At 60.8% G+C, this 19,975-nt stretch overlaps 1 protein-coding gene across 1 annotated transcript in view; it reads left to right on the top strand.

Moving 5' to 3' along the window:
- Positions 1-19,975, top strand: part of LOC101952276 (unconventional myosin-Vb-like) — a 71,129-nt gene extending 51,154 nt beyond the window's left edge. The window contains exons 21-37 of the mRNA XM_042841426.2: positions 294-533; positions 2,112-2,327; positions 3,178-3,271; positions 3,592-3,740; positions 5,574-5,690; positions 6,586-6,840; positions 6,942-7,057; positions 7,518-7,704; positions 8,069-8,162; positions 9,085-9,219; positions 11,504-11,655; positions 14,203-14,292; positions 15,735-15,885; positions 16,607-16,877; positions 17,948-18,122; positions 18,665-18,745; positions 19,006-19,975. Of these exons, the coding sequence (XP_042697360.2) occupies positions 294-533; positions 2,112-2,327; positions 3,178-3,271; positions 3,592-3,740; positions 5,574-5,690; positions 6,586-6,840; positions 6,942-7,057; positions 7,518-7,704; positions 8,069-8,162; positions 9,085-9,219; positions 11,504-11,655; positions 14,203-14,292; positions 15,735-15,885; positions 16,607-16,877; positions 17,948-18,122; positions 18,665-18,745; positions 19,006-19,164 (2,682 nt within the window). The 3' untranslated portion in view covers positions 19,165-19,975. The remainder of the gene's footprint in view (positions 1-293; positions 534-2,111; positions 2,328-3,177; positions 3,272-3,591; positions 3,741-5,573; positions 5,691-6,585; positions 6,841-6,941; positions 7,058-7,517; positions 7,705-8,068; positions 8,163-9,084; positions 9,220-11,503; positions 11,656-14,202; positions 14,293-15,734; positions 15,886-16,606; positions 16,878-17,947; positions 18,123-18,664; positions 18,746-19,005) is intronic.

The raw sequence follows: 19,975 nt of genomic DNA, 5'->3' as shown, positions 1-19,975 counted from the left end.
CAATGTCCCCTCATCTGCTCCTAAGCGCTCTTCGGGGGCCACAGAGTGCCTCATTCCAGTAAGACTGTGGGTAAACCCTCTGGTCGTGAAGCAGGGCTCCTATTCTCACAGGCATACTTGGCGTGAGAGGCAGGGGGTGCAGCGTTGTCCCTAACTAGTGTGTTCTTGGATCCCTTGGGGCTGCTCTTTGTGCAAGGACGTAGCTGCTGGCGCCTGGTGCGCTGGCCGAGTTTCTGCCCTAAAGCAGTGGGTGTTGCCCTAAACCTTGGCTGCTCTATCTGCTCTGTCCCCAGATGGTGGCAAGCCAGAAAGCTGTTGTGATCCAGAGCGCAGTGAGGGGCTGGCTGGCTCGCACCAAGTACCTTCGGGTGCGCAGGTCGGTGGTCTATCTGCAGTGCTGCTGCCGGCGCATGCGGGCTCGCAGGGAGCTGAGACGGCTCCGGGTCGAGGCGAGGTCGGTGGAGCACTACAAACAGCTCAACAAAGGCATGGAGATCAAAGTGATGCAGCTGCAGTGCAAAGTGGATGAGCAGGTGGGTGGGTCGGCTCCTCCTGCTGCCCCAGAGCTACAGGGGGATTCCTGGGCCTCTAGCGTTGGGATGAGCCTTAAAGGCAAGGTGCTGACTGCTCATGGCATGTTTGCGAGAGTCCTGGGGAACTTGCTAAGTTCCCCTAGCAGTCTACGTTGGATCGTCCCCTCCTCCCTCAATGTTCCTGTGAGTTGTTAAGCAGTAGCCATGCTCCACTCCAGAGGTGGCTGCATTTCACTCCCTTAATGATGCTGTACAATCTCTGATCCGTCTCTGCATGTTCTTGGTGCATACACTCTGTGCTGAGAAGATGCCTGGGGGAAACGCCACTCTACCCTTCTCCTGGGAAGCACTGTCCATTAGTGCAGCCAGACTTCGGTTCTTTTCCGTCCCAGCAGTACCTGACTTCCTGCTAGTCCCTGGAGACTTGGATTGGGCTCTTCTGGTAGAGCAGGATCCTGGACCTCTTGGCTCAGGACAGATTTCTGGTTCTGAACCCACCTAACTTCCTACGGCTCAGCCCTTGGGGGGATAGTGGAAAGCGAAGGTGTGGGGAGTGAGGCAGTGCAGATGGGGCAGCTGGCTTTGTAGGGCTGGAGGAAGGCTGCAAGCGGTAGCGGCTTTCCCTGCTCTGGTCTCCTCTTGGGTATTTCATGGGGCGCCTCGGGGACTGAGTGGGCACCATGTGCTCATGCCCCGGCAGCCTTCGAACCTCTCTTCTCCCCACCCCTCTCCCGCATGATCCAGCGGATGCCACTTGTGTAATTTCCTTGCGATGCCTATTGTCTGCCCCCTCCCCCGCCCAGCAGCGTCTCTGGCTCTGCTCGTGCCTGGCATGCCGTGTTCTGTCACTGAATATTTACCAGCGGGCACCGCCATCTGTCTGCCTCCCGTGTCTCGTGGTTTGCTCTCTGCTGGGGAGGGGCTTCTTTAAATCGAACCTGCGTCCCTGACGCTCTCTGGCTTATGGGGTAAACCCCATCTCACTGCTCTGGGGTGGATTGGGTGGCCTGGAGAGCGGGCGAAGGGGACTTGGGAAAAGCCAGGCACTCTTGGGCCAAACACCTCCGGGGTGGGGCAGGGCAGCGGCCTGGGATCTCTGACAAAGGCTGGCCCCAGGGGGGTTCCTCTGAGCTGTACAGAGCCTGGGACCAGAAGGTGGCCCAGTGCCAACGAGCAGGCAGGCCAGGCCCAAGGCAAGGAAAGACCGGCCTGTACCCCGGGGCTGGTAAAGCAGGAAACTGGGAGTCAGGACTCCTGGGTTCCATTCTCAGCCCTGACACCGAAGTGGTGGGCCTTGGGGAAGTCATTCCTCCTTCCATGCCTCAGTTTCCCCAGCAGTGTCCTGGGGCTGACCCCGCTCGGGTTGGGGGGGGGCACTGTGGATAGCACCTCATTTCCGGGGAGCTGTTCGGCTTTGTGGGGGATGATGGGGCACCCTGGCGGGATGAGGCAGAGGCAGCTTCTCTGGATTTCCCCCCTCCCGGTTCCCCGTTGTTTAATGCTCAGATAGGAATCACCCAGTTCCTCCCCTGGGACCCTGCAGGCCTGAAACGGCTCTTGACTGCTGCCCCCCCACAGGCCAGGGAGAACCGGAGCCTCTCGGAGCAGCTGTCGGCACTGAGAGCCTCCCACAGCGAGGAGGTGGAGCGGCTGCGCAGCGAGCTGCGGGGGCTGCGGGAGGACAAGGCGCAGGAGACGCGCATCCGGGAGCTGCAGGAACAGCTGCAGCGTGTGGAGTCGGAGAAGAGCAGCTCGGAAGGCAGGCTGGGCCAGGAGATGGAGGAGCTGAAACAGGTGCGGGGCAGAGGCAGGGGTGACCCTTGACTGTCCGGCTAGCGGGCAGCCAGCGATAACCCTGAGGGGAGTTAAACATCCCTTCCTTAGACCTGGTCCCAAAGAGCAACGATCCCCACTCCCATGGTTAATGGGTGTGATTCAAACCCAGCACTGAGCATACGGGGCAGCTCCAATAGCTGGCAGCAGTAGTAGGCTGGTTATCCTCTCTGGCTCAGCCATGAGAGGGGGAGGTGACGCAAGCGTGCTCCTTGCTAGTGTTGCAAAGCTCTGGTGACTTAACAAGCTAGTCTATACATAGACTTGGCAGGAGTCGCTTTTTTATCGGTAAATGTCGACCACCATAAATATCCCTGTACGCACAAACCATCAAATACGTCCGTCGATATTCGAAATGTAGACGGCCAGAAACGCTGCTTGACGTTAACCTTCTGAAAGCAAACCCGGATTGTTTTGTATATCTGACGTAAGAAGTTGACGATCGGGTTCAAGTTGTAAAGCTTTAACTCTCGGGGTCTCCGCATTGTCTGATCCCCTCCCTGCCACCGAAGTTCCCACAACTGAAAATTTGACTAAAAAATTGAAGCAAACACTTAAATCCTTGATGCTGCCCATCAAAAGTAAAACTGTCAATAAATCTCTCACCCAGGGGCCTGGCTACTCTCCAGGCCCCCTGGCTGGCTGGTGGGATAGAGGAAGGACCGACCCTGCAGCCTGTGATGGCCCCATGTGAAAGAGCCTGCCTGGCCTCTGACCCCCAGAGCAGGTCCTCTCGCCCCAGAGCTCTGGACTGCTGTCAGGGTCTGGCCCCACCGCCCATCTCTCTCTCTCTCTCTCTCTCACCCGCCAGCGCCTGACTGAGCTAGAAGCCATGAAATCCAATCTGAAGGAAGAGAAGGACGCTCTAAACCAGCGGATCATGGAGCAGTCGCAGGAGCTGGAAGGTAAACTCTGCCCTGCCCCTTTGCACCCAGCACAGCAGGAGTCGGCTGGGGGCTGGATTCTATGGAAGCCCAGCGAGAGGCTCCGGCTGTGCTCATCCGGGCAGCCCAGCTCTGGCAGGGTGAGACTGGCCCAAAACTAGGTGGGCTGGTTACTGCCAGTCCCGGCCCCAGCTCTGTGCCCCGCCTCGTCCGAGAGGCAAGGTCTAGGGTGGCCTGAGCCTGCACAGGGTGGTCACTGGGCGGGGAGCAGAGCCCGTCCCAGGTCCAGGCCTGCAGGCAAACGTTGCCTTCTCTGCTCTCCTCCTCCCCACCCCCTGCAGACCAGCTGCGCCGGCGCGTGGCAGCGGAGAGCCAGGAGCTGCTGTGCCAGCTGGAGGGGGAGAGGGCTCGCTACCAGAACCTGGTGAAAGAGTGTGCCCGCCTGGAGCAGTGCTGCGAGAACCTGCAGGACGAAGTGGCCTTCCACAAGGTGAGCAGTGCAGGCTGGGCTGATACTCCGGGGAGCCAGGCAAGGGGTCACAGGAAAGCTCTTGCTGAAGGATTCTCACAGGGAGGCCAGACGGGCAGGACCGGATAGGTGGGCAAGGAGCCTGGCGGCGGGTGCCTTGCTGGTCTGAGTGGACACAGCACAGTCCCAGGGTTCGGCTGTGGCTCTGCAAAGCGCCCTGGAGGTGGCCCTAGGGCCGCTCTGTGTTCAGATCCGTGCCCTGCTGCTGAGAACAGATCCGCACCATTGGCACGAAGCTGGCTGGGCTTTCGAAACAGCGAGGAGTCCAAATCCCAGTGACTCCACATGGTGTCTGGGCCCCAGACACCTCCAGCTCTCTGGAAAAGTCCCAGCCCGAAGCTAATGTCACAGCTGCACCATCCACTTCTGCCCTGCTCCCCTGGAGATCAGAGGGGAACGTTGTGACGGGTTGGATCACAGAAACCCCCTTGGGAGCTGCCACCCGATGTGCAAAGACTACCCCTGCTTCTGTTTTCCCTGCCAGCTCAGGACTCCAGCACCCTGTCTCGCTGAGCCAGACACTCCCGTCTGCTCCAACACAGACCCAGGGTCTGAATCACTTGCCCCAAAGCTGCAGGTTTACCTGAAAACAGCTCACAGAAGTGTGCTTGTCTTTAGCACTCAGATGCCCAACTCCCAATGGGGTCTAAACCCAGATAAATCCGTTTTACCCTGTATAAAGCTTATGCAGGGTAAACTCATAAATTGTTCGCCCTCTATAACACTGATAGAGATGCACAGTTGTTTGCTCCCCCAGGTATTAATACATACTCTGAGTAAATTACTAAATAAAAAGTGATTTTATTAAATACAGACGGTAGGATTTAAGTGGTTCCAAGTAGTAACAGACAGAACAAAGTAAGTCACCAAGTAAAATAAAATAAAATGCGCAAATCTATGTCTAATCAAACTGAATACAGATAATCTCACCCTCAGAGATGCTTCAGTAAGTTTTTCTCAGACTGGACACCTTCCAGGCCTGGGCACAATTCTTTCCCCTGGTACAGCTCTTGTTGCAGCTCAGGTGGTAGCTAGGGGATTCTTCATGATGGCTCCTCTCCCTCTCTGTTCTCTTCCCCCCCCTTTATATATCTTTTTTGCATAAGGCGGGAACCTTTGTCCCTCTGGGTTTCCACCCTCTCCCCCCCCCCCCCGAAAAAGCACCAGGTTAAAGACGGATTCCAGTTCAGGTGACATGATCACATGTCACTGCAAGACTTCATTACTCACTTGCCAGCACACACACATACAGGAAGACTCACAGGTAAACACAGCCATTTGCAGACAATGGGAGTCATCAAGATTCCAAACCATCCTTAATGGCCCACACTCTACATAATTACAATAGGCCCTCAGAGTTATATTTTATATTTCTAGTTTTAGATACAAGAGTGGTACATTTATACAAATCAGATGATCACACTCAGTAGATTATAAGCTTTGTAATTATACCTTACAAGAGACCTTTTGCTTGAAGCATATCCCAGTTACATTATATTCACTTAACATGATTTTATAAAACCATATAGACTGCACAACGTCAAACGTCTCTCCGGTTCCCATGGCGGGACTCCCAGGAAGGCAGCACATCCACTGGAGGACAGAGGCACCCTGCCCCGTATCCATCACCACTGGGCTAGGGAGCAGTAGCACGTGCCCGCTCCAAGCTATTGATGTGTGGTCCGAGCTGTCTCCCCATGCTGACCCTGCTGCCCATGCCCTAGCCCCCCGTAACAAGGACTGGAACTTCAGCCACCGTACAATGCACCCTTGTACCTTTCCTCCCCACTCCAGCGAACCCCCAGCCTCCAAAGGTCCCCTTCATCTGACAGCATCCTGGACTCCGAATGCAGCTACCCGTCGTCTCTGTCGACGGCGCCGTCCCGGGATGATGCCGACCAGCAGAGCGAGGTGAGACGCTTTCACATCAAGCAACTGGCTTTGGTGCATGGCTCTGCCGTGACTCTGGGTGGGAAGCCGAGCATCTGGGCTCTGGAACGAGCCGTGCTGTGGTTTGCATTGCCCTGGGCAGGGAGCGGGGGGAAGTCCTTTCTTCAGAACTGGCCAGCTGCCTGGGCCCAGATGTTCCCTCTCTCGTCCGTGCCCCCCAGAATCCTGTCCGATCCCTGCTCCGGATCAGCCCAGCGGGGCTGCAAAGTGCAGCCCGAGAATCACTCGCCCTTTAGTAAGAACAGCGTCCCCGAGCATGCCTTCCAGCCCTTTGCCCCTCGGTGGTGGCAGCGGCACCCAGCTGCCAGTCCCATTGGCACCAAACTCGGGCCAGGAATCGTAGCCAGGCCCTTCTGACTGGGTGGGCTGTGCTGGCGATCTCGTTGGTTCAGCCCAGTTAGTGCCTGCAAAGACGTGGCCTTTGACTGGCACCTGTCGCACAGGGCTCCGTGCGCTTCCTGTGGCGGAAACCTCCCCTCCCGTGTGAGGTCTCATCAGTGGGGAAGCTGCCCAAGCTCGCAGCTTGGTGGCAGAGCCAGGACTAAACCCTGGCGTCCACTCCCCTGTGCTGCCTCCCGGCAGACGTGCCCAGCGTTCCCATGTGTGCGACTGGGCTAACCAGGCCGACCTGTCCTGCCATCCCACGGTCCGATGCCAGGCGTGCCCTTTCTGCTCACTCCTGGAGAGTGCCAATGGGCTGTGGGTTAGTGCAGAGCTTGGCGTCAGGCGTCGTCTGCCCAGTGCAGCCAGATGGCCCAGTCTGAGGGGGGCTCAGTGTCCAGCATCCAACACACCAGGGATGGTACTTGAATGCATCTCCTCGCTTCCTTCTCCACCTGCGCCTTCCTCCCCACAGTCCCCATCTCAGCCCCTGGACCAGGAGAGGGGCCGCTGGAGGCAGAGGCACGGGTGGAGGAGGATCAGATCCGACAGCCCTCCCTCCTCGCTGGATGACGATGATGGCCAGGACCCCTATGAGAAGGCTTATCTCCTCCTCCTGGGACAGCTCAACGTGGTCACCGAGGACCTGGCCAGGACCCGCGAGGAGCTACGCAGGGCCAAGGTTCAGCTGGCTCACGAGAGGAAGCCATTTGAGATCTTCAAGCGCCGGGTGAGCTTCTCACCCATCCTATCCCTCGCTGCAGCAGTTTTTGGGGGTGGGGAGGGGCCTGCTGCCTGAACGGCCGGGTTCAGTCTCCCCCTTCTCCCCAGCAGAACATTGCAGAGATCCTGGGGTTGAACAAGAGCCCGGAGAAGATGACCGAGGAAGACTCGATGATGGAGGAAGACTTGAAATATGCGTATGATGCCGTCCGGGTTTCCAATAAGTGAGTCTGTTTACAGTCCTGCTTCCCCTGCTCAGTGTCTCGGCCATGTCTGGGTTTTCCATAATGCTGCAGTGGAAGGCTTAAAAACTGCCCCCGGGGGCACGCCCTCGAGTGGCGGATGGCCCTGGGGGAGCAGCAGGCTCTCTGAGCTTGCAGGGACGCATTTGTGGTGGAGAGGAGAGACGGGGTTTGAGTGGCAAGAGCCGGGTCAGAGCTGATGGTGGGAAGTGCGTGATGCAGCGTGTGGAGATTTCAAAAATTTCCAGAGTCCAGTCTTCTGGGGTCTGTTCCAAGCTCGGCCTTTGACTTAGCAGGCTGCTTCGAGCCCGCTTCCGTCTCCCTGGCTGTAAAACGGGGGAAACTTGCCTGTCTCCCCCACGGAGGGGCACAGTGAGGCCTCATAACCTCCTGCCTGGTGAGCCAATCGCTGGCACCTCCGAGTTCTTGCCTTTCCTCGCAGGCTACTGGAGAGCCAGCTGCAGGAGCAGCAGCAGCAGCACGAGCAGGAGCTGGAAAGTCTCCGCCTGGACGTCTGCTCCCTGAGGCAGCTGAGCACGCAGCAGCAGAGCCGGATCCAGGACCTGCAGCTGCGTCAGGGGGAAGACGGGCTCCAGCCCCAGATCGTCCAGCTGAAGAGAGAGAACCTGGTAAAGGGGGAGTGGGCCTGGGGGGAGCATTGCGTGGCCGAGCAGGCTCGCGACGTGGCCGGGCTAGGGCGGATCGCGGCTCAGCATGCTGGGTAAACGCCCTGGTGGAGCACCCCCCCCGCCTCCCCGGGCTGGCTCTTCGAGGGCGCATTGCATGCTGGGACTTGTGCTCCTTGAAGGGGCCATGTGCCCATCGGAGACGACAGTAGCTGGGGCAGCATTCTGCGTCTCATCGGCTGCGAGGCTGTCCCAAAGAGGTCTTGCTGCTGGCGGGGAGGGTGTGTTGGAAAGCGAGCCCCCCGCAGGCACCGGGCGAGGCTGGGGGTGAAGTCTCTGGACTATCCTTTCCCCTGGTGCTCCCCAGGATCTGGCGGGGCAGCTGGAGAGGCAGGAGAAGAACCTGCTCAAGCTTCGGAAGCAGCTGAAAACCTCCGTGAAGCAAATCCAGGATCTCACAGGCAGGTGCCTCCTGTGACTGGACCGGCTGGGGGGCAAATGTCCGTTGGGGGGTTCTGCTCCCGACCGCAGCCCCCAGCCTGGCTTCGGCTCTGCCTCCTCACCGCAGAGACCCGCTATGCCAACGACGGCAGCAGGGCAGAGGCGACCCTCCACGCACCGTGCGCTCTGCTATTGCCAGGTTCAATGACACCCTCCCCCGCCACCCTTACCTGCCACGGGGCGTCGCTACCCGTCTGCTTTGCAGCCAGGAAGCAGAAACGAGCCTCTTGCTGACCGATGAGCTACCCAAAGGGCTTTTCTTAGCCGCTGTTCTGGGCTCGCCTTGTCTCATGGTGTCTCCTAATAGCAAAGCTCCCACACAGTCCTTAACCTCCGTGCTTTGGGCTGTGCTCTCTGAAAGTCCCCCGCTGGGCACAGCAGCCAACCCCAGAGCAGAGCTAGCAATGCCTGATGAATTGCAGAGTCGGCCTACTCTGATCCAGTGTCCCCTTCACTATTGTGGGGTTCAGAGCGGCAAGCACCCCCTACCCCAGAGCGGGCTGAGCAGGGAGCTTGGCAGAACTGGGGGTGCTCTTGGCAGCAGTTTGATGGAGAGGGAGGTGCAGGCAGTTGGTGGGTGCCACGGGCTATTGGACATTCACAGATTAACCCTTCACTTGCTCGCCTCTTAATTCACCTGGCAGCATCCATCCGGTTCACTCTCAACCCAGTGGGACCGATTCCGTCCCTCCAGCTGGCCCGAGCCACCTCTGGCTCTAGTATCCCTCTGCCTGGGGCCAGCTTTCCCGGCAGGAGCTCCCCAGGCAGGGTGCGGGCAGAGGTGGGACGCCCAGTCCCTGCCCCACTTGGGAGTCAGGTTACATGGCCCCAGAGCATCCGCTTGGATCCGACTCTAATGTTCTTACTCCTTCCCCTGTGCAGCAAGCAGAGAGGCCCAGTTGCTGGAGCAGAAGGTGAAGGTGGAAGAGATGGAAAGGCCCCTTGGTGATGCTTTTGAGGGCATGTTGGGGTGCAAAGCAGAGGATGAAGGGCGCCTCATCAGGACCATCATCACAGGTGGGGGGCTGATGGTCTGTCTACACAGCAGTGCAAGTCCTGGCTCAAGCCAACCCCCCCTTTGTGTCCACACCGATTGTGTTCACCATTGGCTCAAACCTCCGGGCCCAGGACCCTGCAGAGCTGGAGAGGCCAGGACTCTCCTATCCCCAGTGGCTTGCGTCTAACAGACAGACGTTCTTGGGGCCTGTCGCACTAGAGCAGTGGCAAGAGGCAGGTGTGATGCTGAGGCATCAATCCGTCATGCGCGCCCGCAGCCATGTGGTGCCAGTCTCGCTGCCGCAGCGGGAACACGGCATGCAGACAGGCTCGTGGGAAAGCGCTCACAGCACAGCAGGCTGGGACAGATGTGAAGAAGGATGAAGTGCGGATTGCTTGGCGGGATGACCGCTGGGGAGGGAGGTGCCCGAATAGAATCTGCGCTAGGAGAGGGAGAAAATGGCTCTGGAGCTGGGAAAACGGCGAGGTGCAAAATCGCTCGATTGGAAAATAGGGGCAAACTTCCCCTTTTTGAGCCCCTCCCGGGGAAGGGTCCGTGGGCAGGTGCTTTAGGGATATTGGGCTTCCCAAGTTGCTCCAGAGCTTCCACATTGCGCACGCCTTTCTAATCATGCTGACATCTCATGAGGAGCATCTGGGAATGGGACGTTCCCCATGGCCCGTGCAGAACTTCACTAAGCTCCTCTGTTACATCGCCCTCCACTGCAGCTCCCCTTTCCACCCGAGCACCCCGCACGCCTCGTCCCATTCATCCCAGCCTCCCCTTTTTGCTTTTTTGCCCCCCCAAAAAGCAGCCAGTTCTGGGGTAGAGCACATCAGTGCTACACAGGGAGTGAAGAACATTGTATCCCTTTGAAACCTGCAGGGTAATGCAGGTACACTGGCAGAACACCTGGGGGTCCGGCCAAGACCAGTGGGGCGAATGTGCCAGCTCAGATTGTGCTGTGGGCTGCAGAATGGCCGTGTGTGAGCGGCGCTTGGTTTGCTGTCTGGTCGGGAAGGCACATGAGTTCGAGTTGCCCCCTTTAACGAGGGCAGGAACCCTACATGGGAGCAGGCAGGGAAGGAGTGACTAACAGACAGCTCTGACTTTGAAAGGGGATGGGGGTTTTCTGCCTGCTCGTTCGGGTTCCGTTTATTTGGGGTGGATGGGAAGTCTCCAGCCCCACCCCGGTTAGTGCTGGGCTTGGCCAGTGGTGGCTCTGTGCTTACGAGCAATGACTGAGGGGATTAAATCAAATCTGCCCCTGCACGTGCCCAAGTGGGAGAGCCCAGAAATGCAGCCGTGGGGCAGGGGTGTGTGTGCATATTAATTTCCATCTGGCTGCCATGAGACAGCCCCCAGCTGAGCCCTGATGTCCTCGCCATGAAACACAGCCCCGGGACAGATTCCAGGCACCTTCCCCCCGGGATGGGGGCGAGCAGCTGCCCTGGGGGTGCTGACATGCCCCTGGCTCTCCTGACGCAGCAGCTGGGATGTGGGGCGAAGGCTCCATTGGGGCTGGTGACTTGTGCATTGCGGATCTATGTCCTGCCAGCCACCCCCAAACCGGGGGCTCCTGGCTCAGAGCAGCACAGCCCGCACCCTTCGGCCTCTGGTTGCTGACAGTCACCCTCTGGCCGCCTCCAACGCTGTGTAAATAACCAACTTCAGCAGACCTGCAGGACACAAGCAGGAGCCTGCTAAGGGCGAACCCAAGCTGGCGAGGAGGGGAAGGGGGCTGGAGCAGGACAGCACCTGGCTGGGCCAGATGTCGGATCATTCTATGGGGGTGGGTAGCGTGGCTGTGCTGAAGGCTGGGGGGCAGAGAATTGGGCAGGGTGGGGCAGAGATGAAGCCCCAGCGTGGGGAGGGAAGAGCAGAGGGGGCTGTGCCTGGAGAGATGCTAACGACAGGGAGGGGTGATGGTCCTGCTGCCCCTCTGGGGGCTGGCCTGAGCGCAAGCTGCTTGGCTGTAATGAAAGGGGCGACTGGGCCTTGGGATCCGGGCTCTGTCCGGAAGGCGATGGGCTCAGAGGACACATTGCTGAAGTTAGCAGGAGCTTCGCTCCTTCAGGGGCGGAGAGGGGGCTTGAAAGTGGGGCACTGAATGCAGGCCCTGTCTTGTCCGACCTGTTGCTTGCTACGACCCCTCTGCTCTGTAGGCCTTGCCTCCTGTACTGAGGATGGCCGCTCCGGTGGGGCAGGCCCCAGCCTGTGACTTGTGGCTCGGACCTCAGGCTCCTGTTGTTGAGGGAACAAGCCATCCCGGACTCACTCACTCGTCCCCTTCTCGCCCTGCAGATTTCAAACCGCAGCACAGCCCCGGTGCCGTCCCTGGGCTGCCGGCCTACGTCCTGTTCATGTGCTTCCGGCATGCGGACGCCGGCCACGACGAGCACCGGATCCACTCGCTCTTCACCGCCGCCGTCAGTGGCATCAAGCGGGTGGTGAAGGTACGGCGGGGGGCAGGCTGGGCAGGGGGATCATGGCCCTTCTGTACTTAATTGCTGGCTTGCTGAGGGGCTGCCCTCAGACGCTGGTTCCCTACCGCTGGCGCATGTGCCCCCCCCCCCCCAATTGTTCCATCTTGTGCCTGAGCTATCCAGAAATGCCCCTTGCGGACTCCAGGCATGTCCTTGTGTGACCTGGGGGAGGGGCCAGGGATCTGTGACGCCACCCTCACGAGGGTGCCTGTTGAGGACCGCTTGGGGCCCTGGGGCCGAGGTTAGAGGCCGGGTCAGCATGGCTGCTCTGGGCCACTCCCTGGCTCGGAGGGGCGGGAGGCCTTGTCCCACGACAGCAGTGCTACTTACGTGCATGGGGTGGATTGGTTTTTTTTGGTCTGGGTGGGGATCTGGAAGGAGCAGATGGGTGCCCCGATGGGGAGGCGTAGGCGAGCAGGTCAGCTCCCTGGGGTCAGCCAGCGGGAGCCTGACGCTGCTGGTTTTCCACCTCTGGCCAGAGGCAGCCTCAGTCACGGAGGGTCCCCCACTGCTCCGCTCCACTCACTGGGTGTGGGCTTGGGGCTGCTAGCAGGGAGGGCTGGGCTGCTGTTTCCTCCCCCACTGGGGGCCCCCCCATGCAGAGGGAGAGGCCGGGGGTGTCTGGGGGGCAGTGATTGGAGGAGATGGGGAAGGGGGAGGTCTTGCTGCCCCAGCAGGGCATGTGGGGGAAGAGCCCCCTCGCTCCCAGTGAGAGCCCTGCCGAGGAGTGTCTAGCCCCAGTGGCTGGGGAGAAGAGCAGAGGCCGGCTCTCGCTGCAGTGTCAGTCTCCTGTGAGCTGGGCCTGGGCCCGAAAGGAGAAGGGAGCAAACACGAATACTGATGTGATATTAATCCTCGTCTCTCAGGGGCTCCTCTGCAGGCTGGCAGCCCCCCAGCCTGGAGCGCTGGGCCCTGCAGAAAGCACAAGCTCGCGCTGGCCAGGCCATGCATGGCGCTGCCTCTTCCTGCAGCTGCATTTGTCTCTGGCAGTGACTTGCCGGTCTGGGGCAGTGACTGCTCCTCCCCAGCACTGGCTGCATCAGGGCTCTTACTGCCTCTCAGCAGACGCTGCTCCCTGATCGGCAGCCGCCCATAGGGTACATCCCGACCCCCCTGATAGCTGGGGCTCCATGGCGCCGGGATCGCTGGTGCTGGCCCAGCTCAAGTCCCTCCAGCCCCAAGCTGCTACGCTAACTTGGCCGGGAGGGAGAAGAGAACTAGCCACACTCCCCAGGTTTGGTGGGAGAATGGGCCCCGAGGAACCCAGGAGTCCTAGCCTTTCTCCAGTGCCTGGCTGAGCAGCGAGGGCTCTGAATCGAAGCTGGGCCAATTGGCTCAGCTCACCTGGAGCCTGGCTAGAAACGTGACATCGTCAGAGCTTCCTGTCGCTCGGGAAGCTACTTCCCAGCCACTGGCCGGGCCCAGCGGTGCTGGATCTCGGGCTCATCCTAGCCTGTCTGTACTCCTGTGTCTGTCCAGCCCTTTTCCTGTTCGCCCAGCGCCATGTTAGTCGTGTGCCGTCCCCTCGAGCCCTGGGCAGAACAGAGAAGCAAAATCAGGACACCTGGGTTCTATCTCTGCTGTTCTGCAACCGCCTGGTCACCTCGGGCAGGTCACTGCCCCTCGGGGCCTTAGTTTCCCCACCTGTAAAATGGCCTGAGTCAGGAAGAGCTCTCCAGTGCCAATGCCGCTTCTGAGCTCGTGACCGTGAATCCCCACAGCACCCATCTGTCTGTGCTGGGTTAATGAGGCCCCACCCCTGCTCTCCCTTTCCAGGAGGGAGTTGGGGCTCTGCTGGGGGGCAGCAGGGAGGAGAGGCTGGGGCCTGGCTGAGTTGGAAGGGACCCCCTTTGCTTGTACAGCCGAGTTGGGTCTGTAATTGATAGCAAGAGTGGCTGTGGGGTCCCTCTGCTCAGCCGCCCCTTGGCTCTGTTGCCGTGGTGTGGCTAGAGGATCCCAGATGGGATCAAGGCATCCTCTCCCCCAGCAGGGCCTTGCCTCTTGGGGATGCCCCGAGGATGGATTTGGGGCACGTGAGGCTCAGATCCCCTGCTGCAGGGGTGCAGAGCTGGCAGAAGTACTACCACGGCCCTGCACACCTGAGCCACCGCTGCAGGAGGCCTCCAGCCATGCGCTCTGTGAGTGGGGCCACGGCTGCCGGCTGTGACCAGGGTGTCTCTGGAGCAGGCCCAGTGGTGACTGGGGACCCCAGACGCTGGTTGGGCTGTCGGGGAGCAACTGTAAAATCCAGGCCTCCCGAGGCGGCCAGGGGCACAAAAGGAGGGGCTCGGCGGGGCTGAACACAGCCCTTTGCGTCTGCTGAGTGGCCCCCTGTTCTGGCCCCCGCACTGATTTGGGGGCGGGGGGGGGGTTTTGCAGACCCCCAAGCAGCAGCTGGCGTTGCTGGTGTGCCCACACCCTCTAGCGCAGCTGCCTGCCACAGTCTCCTCATGCTCCCTGGAGTTTGCAGAGTCTCCACCAACGCCTGATGCGTCGCTTTGTGTCTCCCGCTCGCAGAAGCACAGCGAGGACTTCGACGTGGTGGCGCTCTGGCTCGCCAACACCTGCTGCCTCATCAACTGCCTGAGACAGTACGGCGGGGACCAGGTGAGGGCCCGGGGCCTGCTCCAGCACTACACCTCCTCCCTCGGCGGCACCAGCGGCCCTGAACCCCCGGCTGGGGGCTGCGGAACAGATCACGGCCGGGAAGCAGTGGGCATGGGGCTGGCACCCTGGGCGGGGATGTTTGCCTTTAGTAGGTTCCCCACTAGCTTCTTCTGAGACCAAGGTGGCGCTGAGTCAGGCCTTGGCGCTGGCTTGGCCCACTGTTTGCTCAGTGGTGGTTTGCTTCAGTTTCTCTCCCTTGGGGTCGGTCGCTCCAGCCCTCGGCCTCAGGCAGGATCTGGCCGGGCCATGGTCTTGGTGCTCCGCTGGGATGCCTCTGGCTTACACCGCCCTGCGTGTACTAGCTCTTTGCCTGCCATCCTGTGCGGCAAATTGCACGTCTTGAATTTCATCTTGCTGATTTCACACCAGTTCTCCAAAGAGCTGCCTGGAGGCAGGAAAAGTCAAATGGGGGACTAAGCGGTGAGGCAGAGGCCCCTGGGTCTGGTTCTGGGTGCCACGCTTCAGGGAAGATGTGGATAAATTAGAGTCCAGAGGTGAGCACCGAGAATGAGAAAAGGTTTAGACAACCTGACCTTGGAGAGAAGCTGAAAACTGGGCATGTTTAGTCTTGAGGAGCTGGGGGATGGGAACCTGATAATTAGCCTTCACATGCGTTGAGGACTGTGATCAATTCACCATATCCTGCCTTCAGTGGACAAGGAGTGATGGGCTTAATTTGCAGCAAGGGAGGTCTAGGTTAGATATTAGGAAAATCTTTCCTACTCTCAGGGTAGCGATGCTCTGGAGGGAGGTGGTGGGATCCCCATCCCTGGAGGTTTTTAACAGGCTGGACGAACACCTGTCAGCAATGGCCTAGGTTTGCTTGGTCCTGCCCCAGCGCAGGGGCCTGGAGTCTGACCTCTCGAGGTCCCTGACATGCCTACGATTCTATGGTGAACCACAACCCAGACCCTCTGGCCTCAAACTGGGCAGTAGCTGCTGGCCTGGGGAGGGGTCTCTTCCTACCAGCAAACCATCTACCCCCGAAGGGCTGAGGAGAACCCAGCCAGATCCCCTCCATGGAAGCCCCTGAGACCAGCATCCTCGGGGTGCTCTGAGCACTAGAATAGGATGCCTGTGTGACCTTGGGCCAGTCCCACCTGTACCGTGGGGATACTGGGTACTGCTGGGTGCTTTACTCCGCCTGCCTCGGGGAGGGGTGCAGCGGAGCTTATGGTGGTGGGGACGGAGTTGATCTTTAGTCATTGACCTGTGTCAGGTGCGCTGAGATCCGTGGGTGGGAAGGACTCTGGAGGGGTTGCTGGGGTGGGTCCCTATGCATGGCTATCCCACAGCTCTCTAGAGCCCGGGGAGCGGCTCTGCCGTGCTCCAGCACCTCTCGGTCCACGTGGTCCTAGAGCCCGGCCATTTGCGCTCTGCAGAGCTACCGGCTGGCCAACACCCCCAAGCAGAACCAGCACTGCCTGAGGAACTTCGACCTTGCCAGCCACTGCCAGAGCCTGGGGGACCTGGCCATCCAGATCTACCAGCAGCTGATCCGCGTGGCCCAGAAACAACTGAAGCCCATGATTGGTAGGTACCGGCTGGGCCTCCCGGGAGCGAGCTTGGTGTGACGAGCTGCCCTCGAGGGGTGAGGGCAGCAGAGAGCTGGCTTCTGGCTCGGTGCTCGAGGCGGGGAGGCCATGGCTAGGCCTGGCATAAAGGGGCCACTGTGGGCTGGGAAGACCTGGCATCTTGAGAGCAAGTGGCCCCTGTGCCCCTCAGTACAGACTCAGAGGGACCTCGTTACCTGCCAAGTGACCCTCTGGGATTGAGGATGGCTAGGGCAGTGACCTGCCACTTACCCCCCGGTGGGGGCAGTGAGGAGATTCATGGCATGAGCTGGGCTGGGGGCGGGGGAACAGGAAGGTCCCTGCGCTGCCACCCATGTGAGCCGCCTGGCTGAGCGACGGCACCCTGGGAGCGTGGCACTCGGGGCTAGTCTGGGTCCGTTACGAATGGCAGCGAGCGAGGGAGCAGGCTGCCCTGGCAGGAGGGGCAGGTGACTCACCAGATGGCAGGAGCCTGGCTGGAGGTGCAGCGCCTGCCCGCAGCAGCAGGTGAGCAGTGGGGTCACGGGGCATGCACAGGGTGCTGCCCAGAGATCAGTGCCCAGGACGTACCCAGCCCCCGTGGGCACCGAGCGCAGAGCCAGCCGCAGCAGACAGGGCCCTTTGCTCCCGGAGGGAAGGGCACTGGGATTTCAGCGCCGCTGGCCAGGCTGAGCTCAGGCTCTCTCCCTCCGCCCTGCTAGTGGCCGCCATGCTGGAGAGCGAGACCATCCAGGGCTTGTCGTCGGCCAGGCCCCCCGGTTACCGCAAGCAGCCGGCGGCTCCCGCCTACACGCTGGACTCGCTCCTCCAGCAGCTCAGCTCCTTCCACGAGGCGCTGGAGAGGCACCAGCTGGAGCCCGTGGTCGTGGGCCAGGCCTTCCGGCAGCTCCTCTTCACCGTCAGCGGCGTGGCCCTCAACTACCTGCTCCTCAGGAGAGACGCCTGTTCCTGGAGTCAGGGTGTCCAGCTCAGGTCAGTCCGTCCCCTCCCCCCTCCAGCGGGGCTCGGATGCTCCCCAGTCAGGCTGGTCTTGGCCTGGGGAAGGGAGACCCCGGGCTGGGCCTAGAGCCAAACCTGCCGCCTCCTGGACTCGCCATCCAGGGTTTTGTACCTCCTAACCTGGGCTCTGCCTGCGTGGCCTAGGCACATCCTCCAGACCCTCCTGAGCTCTGGCTGACGCCCTCGCGGGCATAGGGCTTATCCCACCTGGCCAGGGTGTTGGTAGCATCTGCAGGGGGGAGGAAAAGCTAGAATTGCCAGGCTCCTATGGTGCCATCAGGCCCAGCTACTGTCCAGCTCTGCCCCCCATCACTAGTGGGGCACCTCAGTCTGACTGCATGTATCCTCCTGACACCCCAGCGGTGGCAGTAATCCCCGCCCGGGAATTGAGTCCCAGAGGAGCTTGCTCTGCCAGAGAGCTTAGGCAGGACTTGAACCCAGGTCACCAGAGTCCCAGACTAGTGTCCTACCCACTGGGCCATCCTTCCTCCCACCTAGCTGGTTGGGAGTGGGGTGGCTCAGCTCTTCATGGGCCTGTGCTGCTATTGGCAGTTCTCCTGCTGGGCCGAGCCAAGCTGTGCCTGGCGTAGGGACGTCCCGGCTGGCTGTGGGCCCGCAAGTGTCGGGGGGGCTGCATCCTGGCTGACTAGTCTGGGGCGGGGGGAGAACTGGGCCCAGCCGAGTGGAAGGGAAGATGATGGTCAAACTGGGGCCACCCGCTCCATTGCGTGGGCAACAGGGAACCTCGTCCTGGGCAGTGCAGAGCCCAGGATGGGGCTTGAACCCTGGATGTGTGGATCTGGGCTGAGCGAAGGAAGACACGAGCTGTCATAGCTTCCGTCCCCGGTCCTGGCACTCGAGGGGGACAGCCACGCTGGATGCATTCATAGAGCTGCGGCCGCCAAGAGCCACCCCGCTATGCGCTGACTGACATCCGGACTGGCATGGGGGAGCCTCTCTGCAGCCGGGAAGGCCTCCCCTGGGCAGCTGCTCCTAAGGGGCTGGGCCTATGGCTGGAGCGTCTCGGTGTGGCTCTGTTCCAGGTACAACGTGAGCCAGCTGGAGGAGTGGCTGCGGGCCAAGGGCCTCCAGCAGAGCGGCGCCATGGAGGTCCTGCGGCCCCTCATCCAGGCCGCCCAGCTGCTGCAGGTGAAGAAGACGACGGAGGAAGACGCCAAGGCCATCTGCTGCCTGTGCACGGCGCTGTCCACTCCGCAGGTAACCGGCTGCTCCAGGAGCTCGGGGGTGATGGGCCCTGGGTCTGGTCTCTGCCACCCTGGAAGGGATCGAGGCTCCCCAAAGGAGGGAGGGGTGATGGGGGAGGCAGCGTTTGTTTGGGTAACTCAGGCTTGAGGGGACCACCCACCCCATGAAGGCCAGTGGCTCTGGGAGCTGGTACCAGGCTGTGGCCTCTGATTCAGCCCCGAGGGCTCCCGGCTAGTGCCCAGGGCTCCTGCTCACTCTGGAGCCCACAGGAGGGCCCCCAAGCTCCACCAGCCAGGACCTTGCTTGGGGTCTCATCTCTGCTCCCCTAGGACTCCGTTTCCTGCTGGACCTGGCATGGGGACCAGATGGGCCCTGTCGTCTTTGCTCGGGACTCGCTACCTTGGTGGGCTTGGAAGGGCCCTGGAGCTGGGTTGGCTTGAGGCCATGGGCAGGGCTGGAAGGGCCCTTGGACAGACTGAATTCTCAGTCTGGCTCTAGCGCCCACTCCACTGGCCACCGTCCAGCCCTGTCACCTCTGCGTTTCCTCCTCGCAGATCATGAAGATTCTGCGGGCCTACACCCCCGCCGCCGGGCTGGAGGAGCGCGTCCGCCCCAGCTTCATAAGCAGTGTCGAGGTGAGTGAGCTCTTCTCTCCGCGCCCCCCCCTCCTGGACTCAGTTGCCGGGGGGGGGGGGGGGGGCTCTGTGCCCCACTCCTGTCCTCCCTTTGGCTGTGGGGCAGGGGAAGCTTTATTCTTTGTGCTGGCACGCAGCCGGGCGGCGTTGCTTTAGCGGCTGCTGGAGACTTGGGGCTGAGGTGGCCGGGTGTGGGTAAGGAGGGGGTGGGGGGCGGTGTGAGTGAGAATTGCTGGAGACTGGATTTTCTCCCCGCACAGAACCGACTGGCGGACCGAACTCCAGCCGGCCCCCGTCAGCTGCTGGTGGACACGGCTCACCTGTTCCCCGTGCACCTGCCCTTCTCCTGCTCTCCCATGCAGCTGGATGAGCTCCACATCCCTGACAGTGTTAACCTGACGTTCCTGACCCGGCTCTGAGCGACGCCGCGGCGATGCTCCCGGGGAAGATGCAGTCTCACAACCGTGCATGCAGCAGCCCGGGCTGCAGGGTACGGGCTGCCGTGCCCTAGAAATGCCCTTTTCCTTGGAAAGGAGCCAGTGGTTCAGGCTGAAATTTCAGGGTGCAGGCATGAAGCTGCTGCACCGAAAGGACGGCTCCGAAGGGCTCCAGAAACGGCCCCTTCTTAAAATTCAGAACTCTGGCAGGAATTTCCTTTCGGCAATGTCCACTTGCCCAGCTCTGCCGCATGCCTGGCGCATCCCTCCCCCCTCGGGAAATGCTGTGCAGGAGGGTGAAGGTGCCTCCGTCACACGCCAGAGCCGAGCGGGGCAACGCGGGGCGCCCGTGCTGTGGGCTGCGCGATCGCTGACTGACCCAGCTCCCCTGGAACTGCAGTGCTCCCTGGCGGGGGGTGGGTTTATTGCACTTAAGGCAGCATCTGAGCACCTGGGAGCAGGTTTAAAAGCAGGTCCTGAGTGTGGCTGGCTGGGCAGGGAGTCCCCGTTGCTGCTGAGTGGGGAAGCAGCTGCCAGGTGGAGCCAGGTTAGGGGCTTGTCCCCGTTGCTGCAGGAGGCTGCTTGGCCCAGGACCCACTGGGCATCCATGGGTGTCTCTGGGGAATGCTGTTCCTGCCCCCTCAGCTGCTAGGGCACGGGGGAGAGAAGCCAGGCCTGGGGGCTGCCTGCCCAGCAGCTGGGGGTGGGAGGTGAGCTCTCTTCATGCGGCCTGTGTTCAGTGAATCGCTTGTTTTAAATTGTGTGAAGTGAATAAAAGTCTCTTTAATAATAA

The sequence above is a fragment of the Chrysemys picta genome, chromosome 25 (genome assembly GCF_011386835.1).
Source record: "Chrysemys picta bellii isolate R12L10 chromosome 25, ASM1138683v2, whole genome shotgun sequence".
NCBI lineage: Eukaryota > Metazoa > Chordata > Testudines > Emydidae > Chrysemys > Chrysemys picta.
The sequence above is the reverse complement of the archived record's forward strand: the minus strand, read 5'-3'. Positions and strand labels throughout refer to the sequence as shown.